Source organism: Phallusia mammillata, chromosome 3 (genome assembly GCF_965637545.1).
Source record: "Phallusia mammillata chromosome 3, kaPhaMamm4.hap1.1, whole genome shotgun sequence".
Taxonomy (NCBI): Eukaryota; Metazoa; Chordata; class Ascidiacea; order Phlebobranchia; family Ascidiidae; genus Phallusia; species Phallusia mammillata.
In genome coordinates, this window is record NC_137254.1 from 22,024,999 (window position 1) to 22,038,679 (window position 13,681).

At 33.8% G+C, this 13,681-nt stretch overlaps 2 protein-coding genes across 2 annotated transcripts; both read right to left on the bottom strand.

Annotated features, from left to right (window-relative positions):
* Nucleotides 1–19: 19 nt before the first annotated feature.
* LOC145218031 (cytochrome P450 2J6-like) lies at nucleotides 20–6,296 on the bottom strand. Its single transcript, XM_080085426.1, has 9 exons — nucleotides 5,666–6,296; nucleotides 5,435–5,580; nucleotides 5,222–5,327; nucleotides 5,053–5,162; nucleotides 4,375–4,496; nucleotides 3,407–3,531; nucleotides 2,523–2,667; nucleotides 1,944–2,107; nucleotides 20–1,484 (listed from the first exon to the last, which is right to left on the bottom strand). Exons 1-9 carry the CDS (start codon nucleotides 5,927–5,929, stop codon nucleotides 1,152–1,154), a joined length of 1,515 nt encoding a protein of 504 aa, XP_079941552.1. The 5' UTR covers nucleotides 5,930–6,296; the 3' UTR covers nucleotides 20–1,151.
* Nucleotides 6,297–7,493: 1,197 nt separating this feature from the next.
* Nucleotides 7,494–13,660, bottom strand: LOC145218028 (cytochrome P450 2C13, male-specific-like). Its single transcript, XM_080085423.1, has 10 exons — nucleotides 13,568–13,660; nucleotides 12,527–12,822; nucleotides 11,753–11,898; nucleotides 11,584–11,686; nucleotides 11,285–11,394; nucleotides 11,102–11,223; nucleotides 9,173–9,300; nucleotides 8,968–9,112; nucleotides 8,628–8,791; nucleotides 7,494–8,295 (listed from the first exon to the last, which is right to left on the bottom strand). Exons 2-10 carry the CDS (start codon nucleotides 12,803–12,805, stop codon nucleotides 7,969–7,971), a joined length of 1,524 nt encoding a protein of 507 aa, XP_079941549.1. The 5' UTR covers nucleotides 12,806–12,822; nucleotides 13,568–13,660; the 3' UTR covers nucleotides 7,494–7,968.
* Nucleotides 13,661–13,681: the final 21 nt, after the last annotated feature.

The following is a 13,681-nucleotide window of genomic DNA, read 5'->3' on the forward strand; positions in this document are numbered from 1 at the left end:
AACCAGATTTGTAGTAAAGTTGTGAGGTAAAATATCAAGAAAGCCATGAGTTAGGTGATAAGGTAGTTTTCAAACAAATAAAAAAGCATTTTTTTGCCAACCTGCCTAGCTAAGAGGTAATAGGAAAAAATTGCATCGGCACAAAAATGGTTACATTAAAATAAAATAAGGTAACAAGGATAAACTACATTGCAAAACTATATTCTAGGCAGTGAATACATTGCATGCAGAAAAGTATGTGTTAAGCAGTTAAAACATATTGCAAGTAAAACATACATAAAGTATAACAATGACTACAAAAAATAGTACATAAAATCCAAGATACCAAACAAAACGGATACTATGTTAATGAGGTATTGAGGATCTCTTTTCTAAACCACATATATTTACAAATTAGTGACATAGATTAGTGGTTCTCAAATGGTGTGCCTAAGATAAATCCCGAAAGGTGGCCAGGTGTGCTTTGAGATATGACTCCTGCATTTCAGAACTAATTTTCATATTGGTATCATTGGTGTGCCTAAAAATCTTGATTACAAAAAAGAAACACTGCAGGGTAAAAAAGTGTGAGAAACAGTGCAGTAGTTACTAGGCATCAATGATGATACCCATTAGTTGAAAATCATATACAACCAAATGTAATACGTTTATTAACTATGTACAAGTTGGAATTAACATGTATTATTCAGATGACCGAAGATCCTTTATTTCATAAATGCTACCAAAATAGTGTGTAAAACATGTTGTAGTCAATCTGGCAATCCCCTACTACAAAGCAGACATGTGTAGCATACAAGGAGGGCAACCATTATTGTAATTTGACTTTTGGTGGGTTCACCGCTGAGCTTGTGTTATTGAGATTGTAAGGTTTTTTTTAGGCAAAACTGCAGGAAAATAAATTACAAAAAATTAAACAGAGCTCGAAGTAAATTTGGTTTGCATAAAACAGAAACATTTCAAGCACAACAAGAGGTTTTAAAAGCTCCGAAAAGCAAACAGACATGATGATACAAACGTTTCTTGCAAAAAATAGCAATGAGCATGATTCAAATATTTTACAATTTTATAAAAGACTGATACACAAAATCCACTATATATGTTGCTGTATGTTTTAATTGTGCATTTAAAAGGGTTTGTTTTCTTAAAAACATTTACAGTCGGTTTGGTTGTCTTTTCCGCAACACTACTTTGAACTTCTGAGGAGAATACACAAGTAACTCACTTCCAGTATCAATTTCAGGTAGTTTTTTAGCAGTTGGATCAGGTAACAATGTGAAATGTTGAAGTAAAGATATTAAAAAGAAAAATATTTCTTTCTTGGCAATGCGTTCCCCTAAACACCGACGCAACCCTATTCCAAATGGTATAAAATGAGGAGAAGCCACAAAATTGCCACTTTCATCCAGGAATCTTAAAGGGTTAAATATATGTGGTTCCTCCCACAGTGCAGGGTCATTATGTACTGCCCAAAGGTTTGCTCTTATCTAACAAAACAAGTTAAAATGATTCACAACATATTATCGTTTAAATTTGTAACATTTTCAGTATATAAGGGTAGAGACTATTTGATGTATATTCACATTAATATTGAAGTGACATTCAAAAAAATCATTAAACTGTGCAACATTCACAAGACAACTACCATTTTATTTAAATGAAATATTACTTTATTTGCTCTTGCAATATAGTGTAATTCAAGTAAACAACCATTTTCTTCTTAGCAGAACTATACCAGTAGGTTAAATGGTAAAAAAAATTATGTTTTAGAATGAATATTTTTTTACAAAAGCACATCACTTTTTTTGACAATAAGAATGAAGAACATACTTAATGGGTTAAAGGTTTAATATATTACAGTTAGACATTTACAATTGTTGTGCAATAAATCGAGTTTTGCAATTTACATTTAAGTAAAAATAAAACTCAGATAAAAAAAAACTTACCATAGTGCTTTTAGGTAAATGAAACTCCCGCAAGTCAACTTCTTTGCTAGTGGCATGTGGTACACACAGTTGTATCAAGGTTCGATATCGCATTACTTCGTGTATAATTGCACATGAGAACAGCATAGAGTCCCGGTGTGACAAAGTTAATTGCTCATTGGAACCTAAAACCATGCAAAAATATACATTCGCTCACAACTGTTAACTTAAAATTTGCCCCCAGCTCAATTTAATAGTTGTTCATTTATTTATGCCTGATAAAGTTTCGTATATGACTAATTTTGTTCCTGTGGCAAGTGGCAAATGTTTACGATCTTGCACTCAATTAGTTCGTTTGCAGTTTGTGTACTGTTGAAGTTGGCTTGCTCTTTACTCTTATTTTGTTTCCATTTCAACTATTGTATATGTTTTCTAAGATTATGTTTATTAATCATATGTTTATATTTCTTCTTTAATAAATCAATAAAATAACAATATCTATAGTTAAAGTTTCATTGGTTTAAATAAAACTTTAAAACCTTTCAACAATCTTTGCAATCGCCTAAAATCTGTATTGTTCATATAACAGCTTAATCTTACCAACAACACTGTCAATTTCTTGTTGTATCCTTTTCATATGCTCGGGGTGGTGCAGAAGGATAGCTACAGCCCATGAAAGTGTGTTACTGGACGTTTCAGTTCCAGCCAAGAAAAGATCTTTCACAAAACCACGAAGCTCTGCATCCTGAAACATTGCAAAGAGACATTCACTTTTTGGTAATCCATATTTCAAAATATACAAAAAAAATTTTAATCTCATTTTGACATAAATAGTGTCATAAATTGTTTCAATTTCCAGCTAAGAAAACTAACTTCTAAACCAAAATGTAGAATACATTGATTTTAAATGATACGTCCTAAAAGAGGGGTGTGTAAAAAACTTTCATCGGTATGCCATATAACCAATTTCGGACATAAAGTGAGAACCATACATTTTTTCATGTACACAATAAATTTAAAATTCTTTCTAAGAATTAATTCATTTATTTTCTACAACACACAGAGTTTTGCTGCAACACTGACCTTCACAACAGAATAATTGTTTACTAAACAAAGGGAATTATTAAGTCACATTCAGTGAAGTAAATGTAAAGTTCTCTATGGGTATGGCCCACCGATAGAAAACGCTGGTTTAGCTTATACTTGTTACGTATAGTATAGCATCTTAGGAGATTTACCAAAAAGTGTGTTGGTGGGCCACACTAAATATTTTGGTGGGCTGGATTGTGGCCCGCAGGCTGCCTGTTGCACACCTGTACCTTAAAGCTTTAGTTAAATCATTCAGTTAATATGAACATACTTTCATAATTAGGATCAGCCCTGAAGCTATCATGCACCAGCGATGATTTGTTATGATACCTTTAATAGGGCTGGTGTACTAAGATTAATAAAATCAAATTAATATTTTCAAAACTTTGACATACATTAAAATAGGGTTGGTTTTTGGGTGGGCCAAACTTCTGTTCTTTAAGAAATGCATCCATGAAATCATTCACATTGTCTGGATCAAATTTTTTTTTGTGCTCATCAATTTCTTGTTGAATAAAATCTAGATACACAAACATTTATTCAAATGTTGGCATAAAAAACTTATATTTACAGTGGTAAATACATAAAAAAATCCTTTTAAGTACATTATGCACCTGTTAAAAAGACCCAACCTTGTTGAACCAACCATTTAATTAGTAACATTTCAAACCAACTTGATTGCCACAAATTCCTAAATGACTTAGTTAGTTAAAAGCATGGTCAAATATGTTAACTACAACAAATACATACAAGCAATACAAAATTATACTCATATGACACGGGCAATCCACCTAGAATCAACTAAATTAAACAATCAAAAAAAAGATTCACCCATTGGCTACTCCTAACCATAACCATACGAAAACCTAATTTCCAACTAATTGTGGAAATTTTCACATGGGCAAATACAAAAGCAATTAAGATTGTTAGACAACCATAGTGTCTACCATAAGAACAAAGCATGAACTTTACTAATTAACAATCAAATGCAAATCCAACAAAAAGTTAACACAACAATTGGTTTGCTTAGTTCAGTGGTTCTCAAACTTATACGGATCTCTGACCACCTGACAATAATTTATTGCAAGTCTTTTTGTTTCATGTTACTTGCATTGTATATTGTTACGCTTTTGAAGAATTCCTCGGGGGTTGGGAATCACTGAACTAAACCCTGTTTTAATGGTTAGTCAGGGCTGATCAGTTAGGTCAGTTGAGGTGCATTGTAAGAACTTAAATTAGGCATCACAGAAATCTGCTCGCATACCACCTGAAAAGTTTAGGCGTACCACTAGTGGTATGCGTACCACAGTTTGAGAACCACTGGCTTAGTTTATTGTTTTTATTGACTCCCAGTTAAACTTACCCACAATTTCTTTGTGCATGGAAATGTATCTTTGATATGCATACTGAAAAGGAGGAATATGTCTCAAAGTGTTTAACACTAAGCAGGAGAACACCAACTTTCTGTCTGTCGAGTCTCCAAATCTAAATACAAATGTAACAACGTCTTTACTAAACCATGAGTTGAACATAAAAAAACTGCATATAGGTTCAACATACAAACTGCCAAAATAATTTTTCAACTTCAGTTAATGATGAAATCCTGTAGGTAAGTAAAAGTAAATGGTATCAAGTTCAGCAGTAGGTGTAAGTTCAGAAAAAAACACTTAGTCGTACACCCTTTGGTTCGAAAGATAAATATATTTCGCTCTTACAGCATCATCAGTATCTTATTCAAATAGAACAAGTTCAGCAGTTTTTAAATGTAGTGCACCACCAGTGTACATTATTGTACTAATCATGGATGAAAAAGCTTATGTATATACACTGTTTAATTCTTTTAACCGACTTTTTTGAAAAATTATGTGAGAATCTGATGTAGTTCTAACACATTTAACTTGTAATTTGCAAAACGCCTGTCTCACTTTATGATTGCTGTTTTTGTATTAATTATGTATGGTAAGTGTTTTATCATTATAAAAAGAATTACACATATGTGATTTTCACAGTTCTCTATAGAATGAAGTTTAAAGCTTCTTACATTTCTGTGGAGGTTTTCACAATTTTTCTGAATGTAGGATCATCATAATCAAAACGACGTCCCAAAGTGATGCTGGATATTACATTTGCTGTAATATTGTAAAAAAATTTCTGTAAAAGGAAACAATAACAAGTAACAGGTTTTCGTTTAAACTGTGCACATTGCTTACAGTTAAATCGACTGGCTTTCCAATAGCATGTTTAGTTAAGTGTTGAATAAAGTGATGTGATTCATTGGCAGAGATCTTTTCAATATCCATCCCAGAAGTTAAGAATCTTAAAAAATATACAACCAACATAAACATCAATGCCAACATTTTTTTGTTTCATAAATAAAATACTGTTTGAAGTAAAATAACAAAAAACTAGGCAACATTTTCCACCCTTTGAAAAATGAGCTTCCAAATTTGCGGTGTAACTTGCATGCAGTGTTGTAATTTTTTTCAAGAAGTCCATAACCCCCACTTATATCATTTAGTAGATGCATCATTGGTCTATCAGACATTACAGATCCTTGCTTGGTGAATGCCTGCAAATAAATAATACAAAACCAGCAGTGAGCAAAACACTTTTTTGCATGTTTCACTTCACATCAAAAAGCCACAAAAACTTACATCATGTATGTCTTCAAACTTGTTCAAAATAACATAGTTTACACCCAGTACTTTTGCACCAACTACATAACCATATTTTTTCTTCAGTGCTTTAAATTCCTTGGAGTGAAGTCCATTAGGAGGATACCCAATAAAAGGAAGGCCTCTAGGACCAGGTGGAAATCTTGGATGTGGAAATTTCCACCATTGGTAGAGTTTTATCACAAGCAGTGTAATAGCAATAGGCCACAAATAGTAAGCAATCAACAGCAAAATGCTCCACATGCCTAATTATACAGTTTAAATAGTAGCGAGTGTTCTTAGTTCACCTGAAGAAGATCAAAGGACATGACTCTGTTTCGTGTATTTTTCATTCAGACAAGTTTTTTTCTCTTTACTAATTGGCATAGGTTAATCAGGATCTTTGGCTATTCTGGACAATGTTTTTGGTCCAAACCAAGCTTTACTGTATATGTACACAATACCATATTTTTGTAGGATTAATCATTTAAATATACACCTAGTTGTTAAAAATAACATGTATCAACATTCGGTTTGCTGCCTGTGCAATGTAATTGGACATTATATTATGTTGCAATCCTGACTACAAAGTGAGAAAACAACAAACAAAAAGGCCCTTCAGTTAACAGAGAAAAATGCTTGAAGACCTGGAAACAATAACATTTTCAAGATGTTAAAAGTATTAAAAGCAACAAAACAGTGATGAAATTTGGTTATAAAAATACATTTCGCAGTGTTCGATTATTATAAATGTTATTATAAATGCAAAAATTGGCAATGGTTTGACATATCTGATAAAATATCAATACTTCCAACTTCTGTTGTGAAAACTTAGACCTTTACTTAAACTAAACAGACTTACCTTATAGAACAACTCGTGTGAGTTTTGTCCAACTAGCTTTGTCCTGTAGTTTATATTTAGATAAAAAATACAGAGACAATAAAGCACTCCACAGCCAGAAACAAACAACAAGTTGGTTATTGGCAACTACCAATCATGCCAAACTTATTAAACCAATGATATTTACCAAATTATATAACACCCTAAGGTTTCTGCAACATATAGAAAATTTTGTAAGAGGTGCAGCAATATTTCTTTAATAACAATCAACATGACAGTAACAAAAATCTGTACATTTAAGTGCCAAAAAGCACACAAATAATAGCCAAACCAGATTTGTAGCAAAGTTGTGAGGTAAAATATCAAGGACGTAATGAGTTAAGTGATAAGGTAGTTTTCAAACAAAGAAAAAAGGATTGTTTTGCCAACTTGCCTAGCTAAGAGGTAATAGGAAAAATTGCTTTGACACAAAAATGGTTGCTTTAAAATAAAATAAGGTAACAAGGATAAACTACATTGCAAAACTATATTGTAGGCAGTAAATACATTACATGCAGAAAAGTATGTGTTAAGCGGTCAAAAAACATTGCAAGCAAAACATACATAAAGTATAACAATGACTACAAAAAATAGTACATAAAATCCAAGATACCAAACAAAACGGATACTATGTTAATGAGGTATTGAGGATCTCTTTTCTAAACCACATATATTTAAAAATTAGTGACATAGATTAGTGGTTCTAAAATTTTGATAACAAAAAAGAAACAATGCAAGGTAAAAACATGAAATACATTTATCAACTATGTACAAGTTAGAATTTCCACATATTATTCAAATGACTTTTATTTCATAAATGTTACCAAAAAGTGTGTAAAACAATCTGGCAATCCCCTACTACAAAGCGTACATGTGTAGCATAAAAGGAGGGCTACCATTATTGTGGTTTGACTTTTGGTGGGTTCACCAACCGTGCTTGTGTAGCTCAGTTCGTAGAGTGCAAGTCCCGTACAACTTCAGTCATGGGTTCGAATCTCATTGCAGGCTGGATTTTTCTAGCACACACTTTGTGCTGACTATGTACACACCTTCAAGGGGCCTGGCAAACTTAGACTGTGTTATTAAACATAAGAAACAAACAACAACAAAAAATATCCAAAAAAATGTGCCATCCACTTGCTTGCACCCAACAACGTCTTAACGTTGCGCAGCTATTTCCGACTTGGTGATTGTTCAGTGCAATTGTGTCGCTATGTGTTCTTTCACCAAACAAATAAACTCAACTCAACTCAACTCAAGTTATAAATGTTTAGTAGCTAAAGCATTCAATCAGTTTCTCACGGAAAAAAAAACAGGTTAAAACATTTTAAGCATTAAATAAAATATTTTTTTAATAAATTCTTGTTTCAACATAAGTTAGTTTTTACTCATTGTTTAGTGGGTGATTCGATGTTAGACAACATTAGATTAAACTTGATCTTTCCTGCAAAACAACTTCAAAAGAAAAAGGACTGTAAAACAATCCATGTATGCCCATATGCAGAGGAGGAAGGCTTTTACCAGAATCCGGCAAAACATGAAAATGTTTAAGGATGGTAGCAATAAACAAAAACATTTCAATTCTAGCAAGATTTTCACCAAGACATCTTCTGGGGCCAACTGAAAATGGAAGCACTTTCTTAGATGAAACAAAATTGCCATCGCCATCTATATGACGAAGAGGATCAAATTTGTCTGGTCCAGGCCAATTTTTAGGATCATGGTGAACTGCCCAAATGTGGGCTTGAATCTGCATTTAAGGTATATGTTAACAAAAAACAATAGCTTGCACACAATAGTAAAAAAAATCAGACAAATGTCAGTGAAGTCCCATGCCCTGCACCTGACCTTGTATATGGGTATATTGCTAACAATTTAGCCCCGAAGTTCTTTTACTGATATCAAAACGTTTTTATTGTCTAATTGTGTCACCGCGTTTTACATCTCTTTACATTTTTTGCTTTCTACTGATGCTTTTATTGCCACCTATCTTGCAGTTTTCATGTTCACTAGACATGTAGTTGTCATTAACCGTTATCAACACAAATCTAAAAGCACTTGCTACTGAGATCAAAAATTTACCATGGTGTTTTTTGGAATATAGAAATCACTAAGTTCGACATCAGCAGATGTTAAGTGTGGAGCCCCTAATGGTGAAATGGTGTGATATCTCATCACTTCCTCCAAAAATGCACATGCATAGGGAAGAGATTTTCTATGGTCTGGACGAATCTTTTCATCAGAACCTTTAACAGCGTAAATATTGTATTAAGGCAATGATAAAATTCATTAAGCGGTTTAAAAAGACCAACAAAGTAGAGTTTTACTGATATTTTATTTGAAAACCCATGCCTAGTTCACAGCTTTTTGCACTGCAAAAACAAACTTTCTTCATCAATCCAAAAAAACAACAAATATGTACCAACTACTGAATCCAACTCTTGTTGAATCTTTGCTTGAATTTCTGGGTAATGTAACAGTGTTACTATTGCCCAATTGATTGTAATACTAACAGTTTCAATTCCAGCTGTAAACAGGTCCTTAATGAATCCACGCAAATCAGCATTCTAAAAAAGCAACAAATATTTGCATGGCATATTAATTTTAATCTAAATCATTTCACAAACTGCTTCGAAGTCCAAGTTTTTTTGAGTTTTGGAAATGTGATTTTCAACCAAGTAAATGTCAATAAAATCTTGAACGTTGTCAGGGTCAAGTGTTTCAATGTGCTCATCAATTTGCTCTTGTATAAAATCTGCAAAAATGTTAAATTAAATCTGAAATAAAGCAAATACTAATAAACTACTTTTTTTCCCCAGAAAAAACTTGAGTCAGAAAAACTTAAAGTGGTCAAGTTTTGCAAATAAAATGTCATTCGATTTTAAAGTGTTTCTCTATAGCAGTTCTCTTCAACCGGGTATACTGTATACCCAAGTGTATACCGCATCAAAATTAGGGTATACAACTGAAGAAAGGTATACGAAGGGAATACAGCTGAGATCAGTGTTACTAAAGGTCACTATTGCGTTTTTTATGAAATGCAGGTCAGCATTGCATCCTGAATTATGTAAGACTGACCTGCTTGTTGTGAATATTAGTGTGTCAGTTTCTGGTGATAGGACGATATCAGGTTTTGAAGCGAGTACCGATACCGAGTACCACATGTATATACTTTCGATACCGAGTACGATTACCGAGTACTTAAAAATCGTGTTGTACTTAGTTGTGTATCACTGGCTAATTTATCTGCCGTGGCCGGGGTTCAGGCGCTTGCAGAAAAATGTATTCTCCACATGATAGCGAGAAAAATATAGGTAACCTGGCGGAACTTTTTCCCGATTTCGTGCTGTCCGAAGCAACTATTGGCAAAAAGTTGCCCGTATTCTTATGGTGTAAAATCGGCCTTGGGTATGGAACGTTGGTATCGAAAACTAAGATAAAATATTTCGACACCGAGTACGAGTATCGATACCACTGAAATCGTTCGATACCGAGTACCGGGTACTCGTCCCATCACCATCAGTTTGGGACTGTTGCATCAGTAATGTGAATTATGAAGCAATAAGCACATACCTGGAGAGATTTTGCTTTTAATTTTCCTGGAGTAAAGGATTGCAAAAAATGTCATTAATATCTACCTATAAGTACGGATAAAGATTTTTCGATCTTTTCGAGATCAACTCAAATAAATAAAAATTAATTGATATAGGGGGTATTTTAATAAGGGGGCTTTTAAGAACAAGTCAAGACCACATTATATCAAAATTGCTGAAATAATGCAGCAACAAGCTAGCCATTAGATTAACTTCTTACGTTGATACACTTTTGTGTGCTGAATTTCCTGGGCCTAACACAGGCGTACACAACCTTTTTGCAGTGACGGCCGCGTCGTAAACTCTTTCTAATGGTGCCTGCGTGATAGCCAATTTAATTTCAAGCTTGTTTCGCAGATTGAGATGAACACTCTTGTAATCCAAAATGTAACATCAAAGTTTTTTACGTCACGGCCGCTAGTACATGCATTTAAAATAAAATTCTTTTGCTAAATATTTTGATTTTCAAACTGCTCTAAACAGATTTAGTGGGACTGGAAAGAGCATTACAAGCCTAGTAAACAGACGCGTCAGATTTTTGCACGCCGATTGTGTGCAAACAATACCAAAAAACAGCCACCACAAGCATTACAATATAGATTATGACATCATAAACAGACAAGACTAAACAGCATACTGTTCAACGAATCTCAGCATCAAAATATGGATCTGCGATGCAGCCATCGCACTGAAAAGGTTGTGCACCCCTGTAGGGTATACAAAGTTGCTTGAAAATTGTAAAAGGTATACAACAGAAAAAAGGTTGAAGAGCACTGCTCTATAGTATGTGACGACAAACAAAGCAGTTAGGGCATCATTTCTATCTAATAAATGTAGCTATTTCAATGGCCTAATTCTTTTTTTCTCTTGATATGACAACTGTGAAAACCACCTGATTTAAGTATGTCTAGCAAATATTTTTAAAAAATGTCAACTTTTAATTTTTTTTACAAACTTTCTTACCATATATTTCTTTTGTTCGTTTTACATATTGTTGATTTGCGCTTCGAAATGGTGGAATATGTCTTAGCAATGGAATTCCAATAATAGCAAAAATCTTTTTACCAAATGTTGGATCTTCTGTCCTGCACATGAAAGGAAGAAAGCAGTATTACAAAAATAAAAAATATTTATACAACAACAAACATTGCAACGGAGCTGTCGATAATCTTTTGAAATCCTTTGTGATTGTATACAAATCGCTTTGAAAGTGCAACTTGAGATACCGAATTTGCTGTTGCATGATAAATAGGAAACTGTAAAGAAAAAAAATTATACACAAATTATATTCAACTAAAAAGTTACAAAAGTGCATGAACAGTAATCATAATGAGTCTTCTAAAAGGGAAATTAGAAGTTTTTTCTGCAAGTTTTTATTTTTTCCACTTATACATACTAAAAGTGTGGGAGTTATATCAACAACTACATAAGTTTCAGGAACTCACTTTTATATCAATAGGTTTTCCACAGTACTGTTTAAGATAATTCACCAGGTAACCAGCTTCTTCCATTGTCACTTTTTCCATGCTGGCTTTGGTATTTTCCAAACTGAATAAAAAAGTTTGTTTTTACATTCAAGCACATTTGTAAACTTTTTGTAATAATAACCTTTACCCCTTAAAAATTTTGTTTCCATTTCTTCTGTGCATTTTGAAGGTTTCATTGTAATTCTGTTCAATAATGCTATTACGGTTGCTCACTTGACTAAGCAATGGTATATCTGGGCGATCAGACATTACAGATCCATGTTTAGTAAAAGCCTGACACATAAAAAATATTTGGTTTAACTGTCAAATAAAAAAGTGGTAATAATATGCATAGCACAGTACACCAGGCCAATTAAAGGCATTATACTGAACTAGCCGGTCACCAAGCTTTTCTATATGGCAAGACGTAGACTAGAAAAATCTAGCCTGCAGTGAGATTCCAACCCACAACAGGAGTGCTTCTGAGACGCATGTCCTACCGACTGAGCTACACAGGCTTAGCGGTGAACCTGTTGAAAGTCAAATCACAAGCACCAGTGCCGCCTTATATGCTACACTCATCAGCTTTGTAGTTGGGGATCGAAGCTGACATAGGCAGCTTACATAGACGCTTCAGGGCTGATCCCAGTTATAAATTTATGTTTATCTTAAAATGCATAGAAAACATAAAAAATAAAAACAATTTTATGAATAATAAAATAAAATCAAACACACAAACTCATTACTGTTACCAGCATTCTTCCTACAGATCATGACACACTTATGATAAAAATATAATAAATTACAGTATAGCGAACCTTTTAGAGGAGATGTTCAAAACACATACAGAGCCCAAATGTACCAATTTGTATTTGTAAACAATTGCATTTTAACCTTATATTTTACTTCTGTTCATACTTACATCTTGAATAACTTCATATGTTGTAAGAAGCACAACAGACTGATTCAAAAGCTTGATACTGAACATTGGTCCATACTGCTTTGACCACTCATACACCTTTTTGTTTGGTTGCTCACTAACAAATGATATGACCCCAATGAAGGGAAGTCCCCTTGGGCCTGGAGGAAACCTTGGGTGTGGATATTTCCACCATTGAATTGTACTAATTACTAACAAGGCAAATAAAACAGGAATACTCCAAAACCATGATAAGAAATATGACACAGCTTCAAGAAGCATTTGAGGTAAAAGGATTGCTGAAAAGTTAGAGTATAGCCTGTTAATTAGCTTCACAGACATTGTTTACTGTTTCAACTGATAATTGCTAATCAGTGCAGCAGGTGATAAGACATTGGCCATGTAGTCTCTAGAGCAGGGGTGTGCAATCTGTGACCTGCAGGCCAAGTGTGGCCCATTGAATAAACGTTGTGCTGCCCACAAAGATGCTTGGATTTCAAAAGTACCGCCAACGAGTTCAATTATTACATCTTTCGAGCAGATCAATTGCCCGGTGATATTTTTCTGTGACCTGACAATAATGTGGCTAGAATCAAATGCGAATTTTTAGGCATATTTGGCATGCAACAAAGTAAAAACACCATGTGTTATATAAAGGTGCGAACTCAATCTAATTATGACTGGTTTTGGCCCCACGGTGAAAAGGTTGCACACCCCTGCTCTAGAGTAAGGCACTTCAGTTTGTTGGGAGTAACAGTCTGAAAAGCCATGTCCCACCTCATCAGTTTGAGCCACAATTGGGCAAAAACTGCATAGGAACTGGAACCGCAATAGCCTTGTCACTAGTTGCACTGAAAAACCTTACAGGCCAAAACAGTGTGCACTGTCTGCCGCTAACTTCATTGTAATCACCTGACAAGTTTAGAGTTAAACCTAAACATGTAAACAATAAACATGGGAAGATCAATTTACTCTGTTTGTACAATCATTACCGAACAAATTAAAGGTATAACTTCACAGATCAACAAAATAGTAATAGCTTACCTGAGGTGAAAAAACTTCTTTTAGAATCAGGTTACAGCTTTTTGCTATTTCACTAATCTTAAAAGATAAATTTTAACATAATTCTTAAAAAATTAAAGCCAAAATAAATAAAAT

Bases quoted from the DNA above. Each gene is read 5' to 3' on its own strand.
- LOC145218031 (XM_080085426.1), bottom strand. From the start codon at position 5,929: ATGTGGAGCATTTTGCTGTTGATTGCTTACTATTTGTGGCCTATTGCT. The intron at 2,108-2,522 runs GTAAGATTAAGC...GCATGGTTTTAG, and splicing joins AGAAATTGACAGTGTTGTTG to GTTCCAATGAGCAATTAACT. The intron at 1,485-1,943 runs GTAAGTTTTTTT...TTGTTTTGTTAG, and splicing joins ATTTACCTAAAAGCACTATG to ATAAGAGCAAACCTTTGGGC.
- LOC145218028 (XM_080085423.1), bottom strand. From the start codon at position 12,805: ATGCTTCTTGAAGCTGTGTCATATTTCTTATCATGGTTTTGGAGTATT. The intron at 11,224-11,284 runs GTTTGTTGTTGT...TTTCATGTGCAG, and splicing joins ATCGACAGCTCCGTTGCAAT to GACAGAAGATCCAACATTTG. The intron at 9,113-9,172 runs GTTTGTGAAATG...TTGCTTTTTTAG, and splicing joins AAAACTTGGACTTCGAAGCA to AATGCTGATTTGCGTGGATT.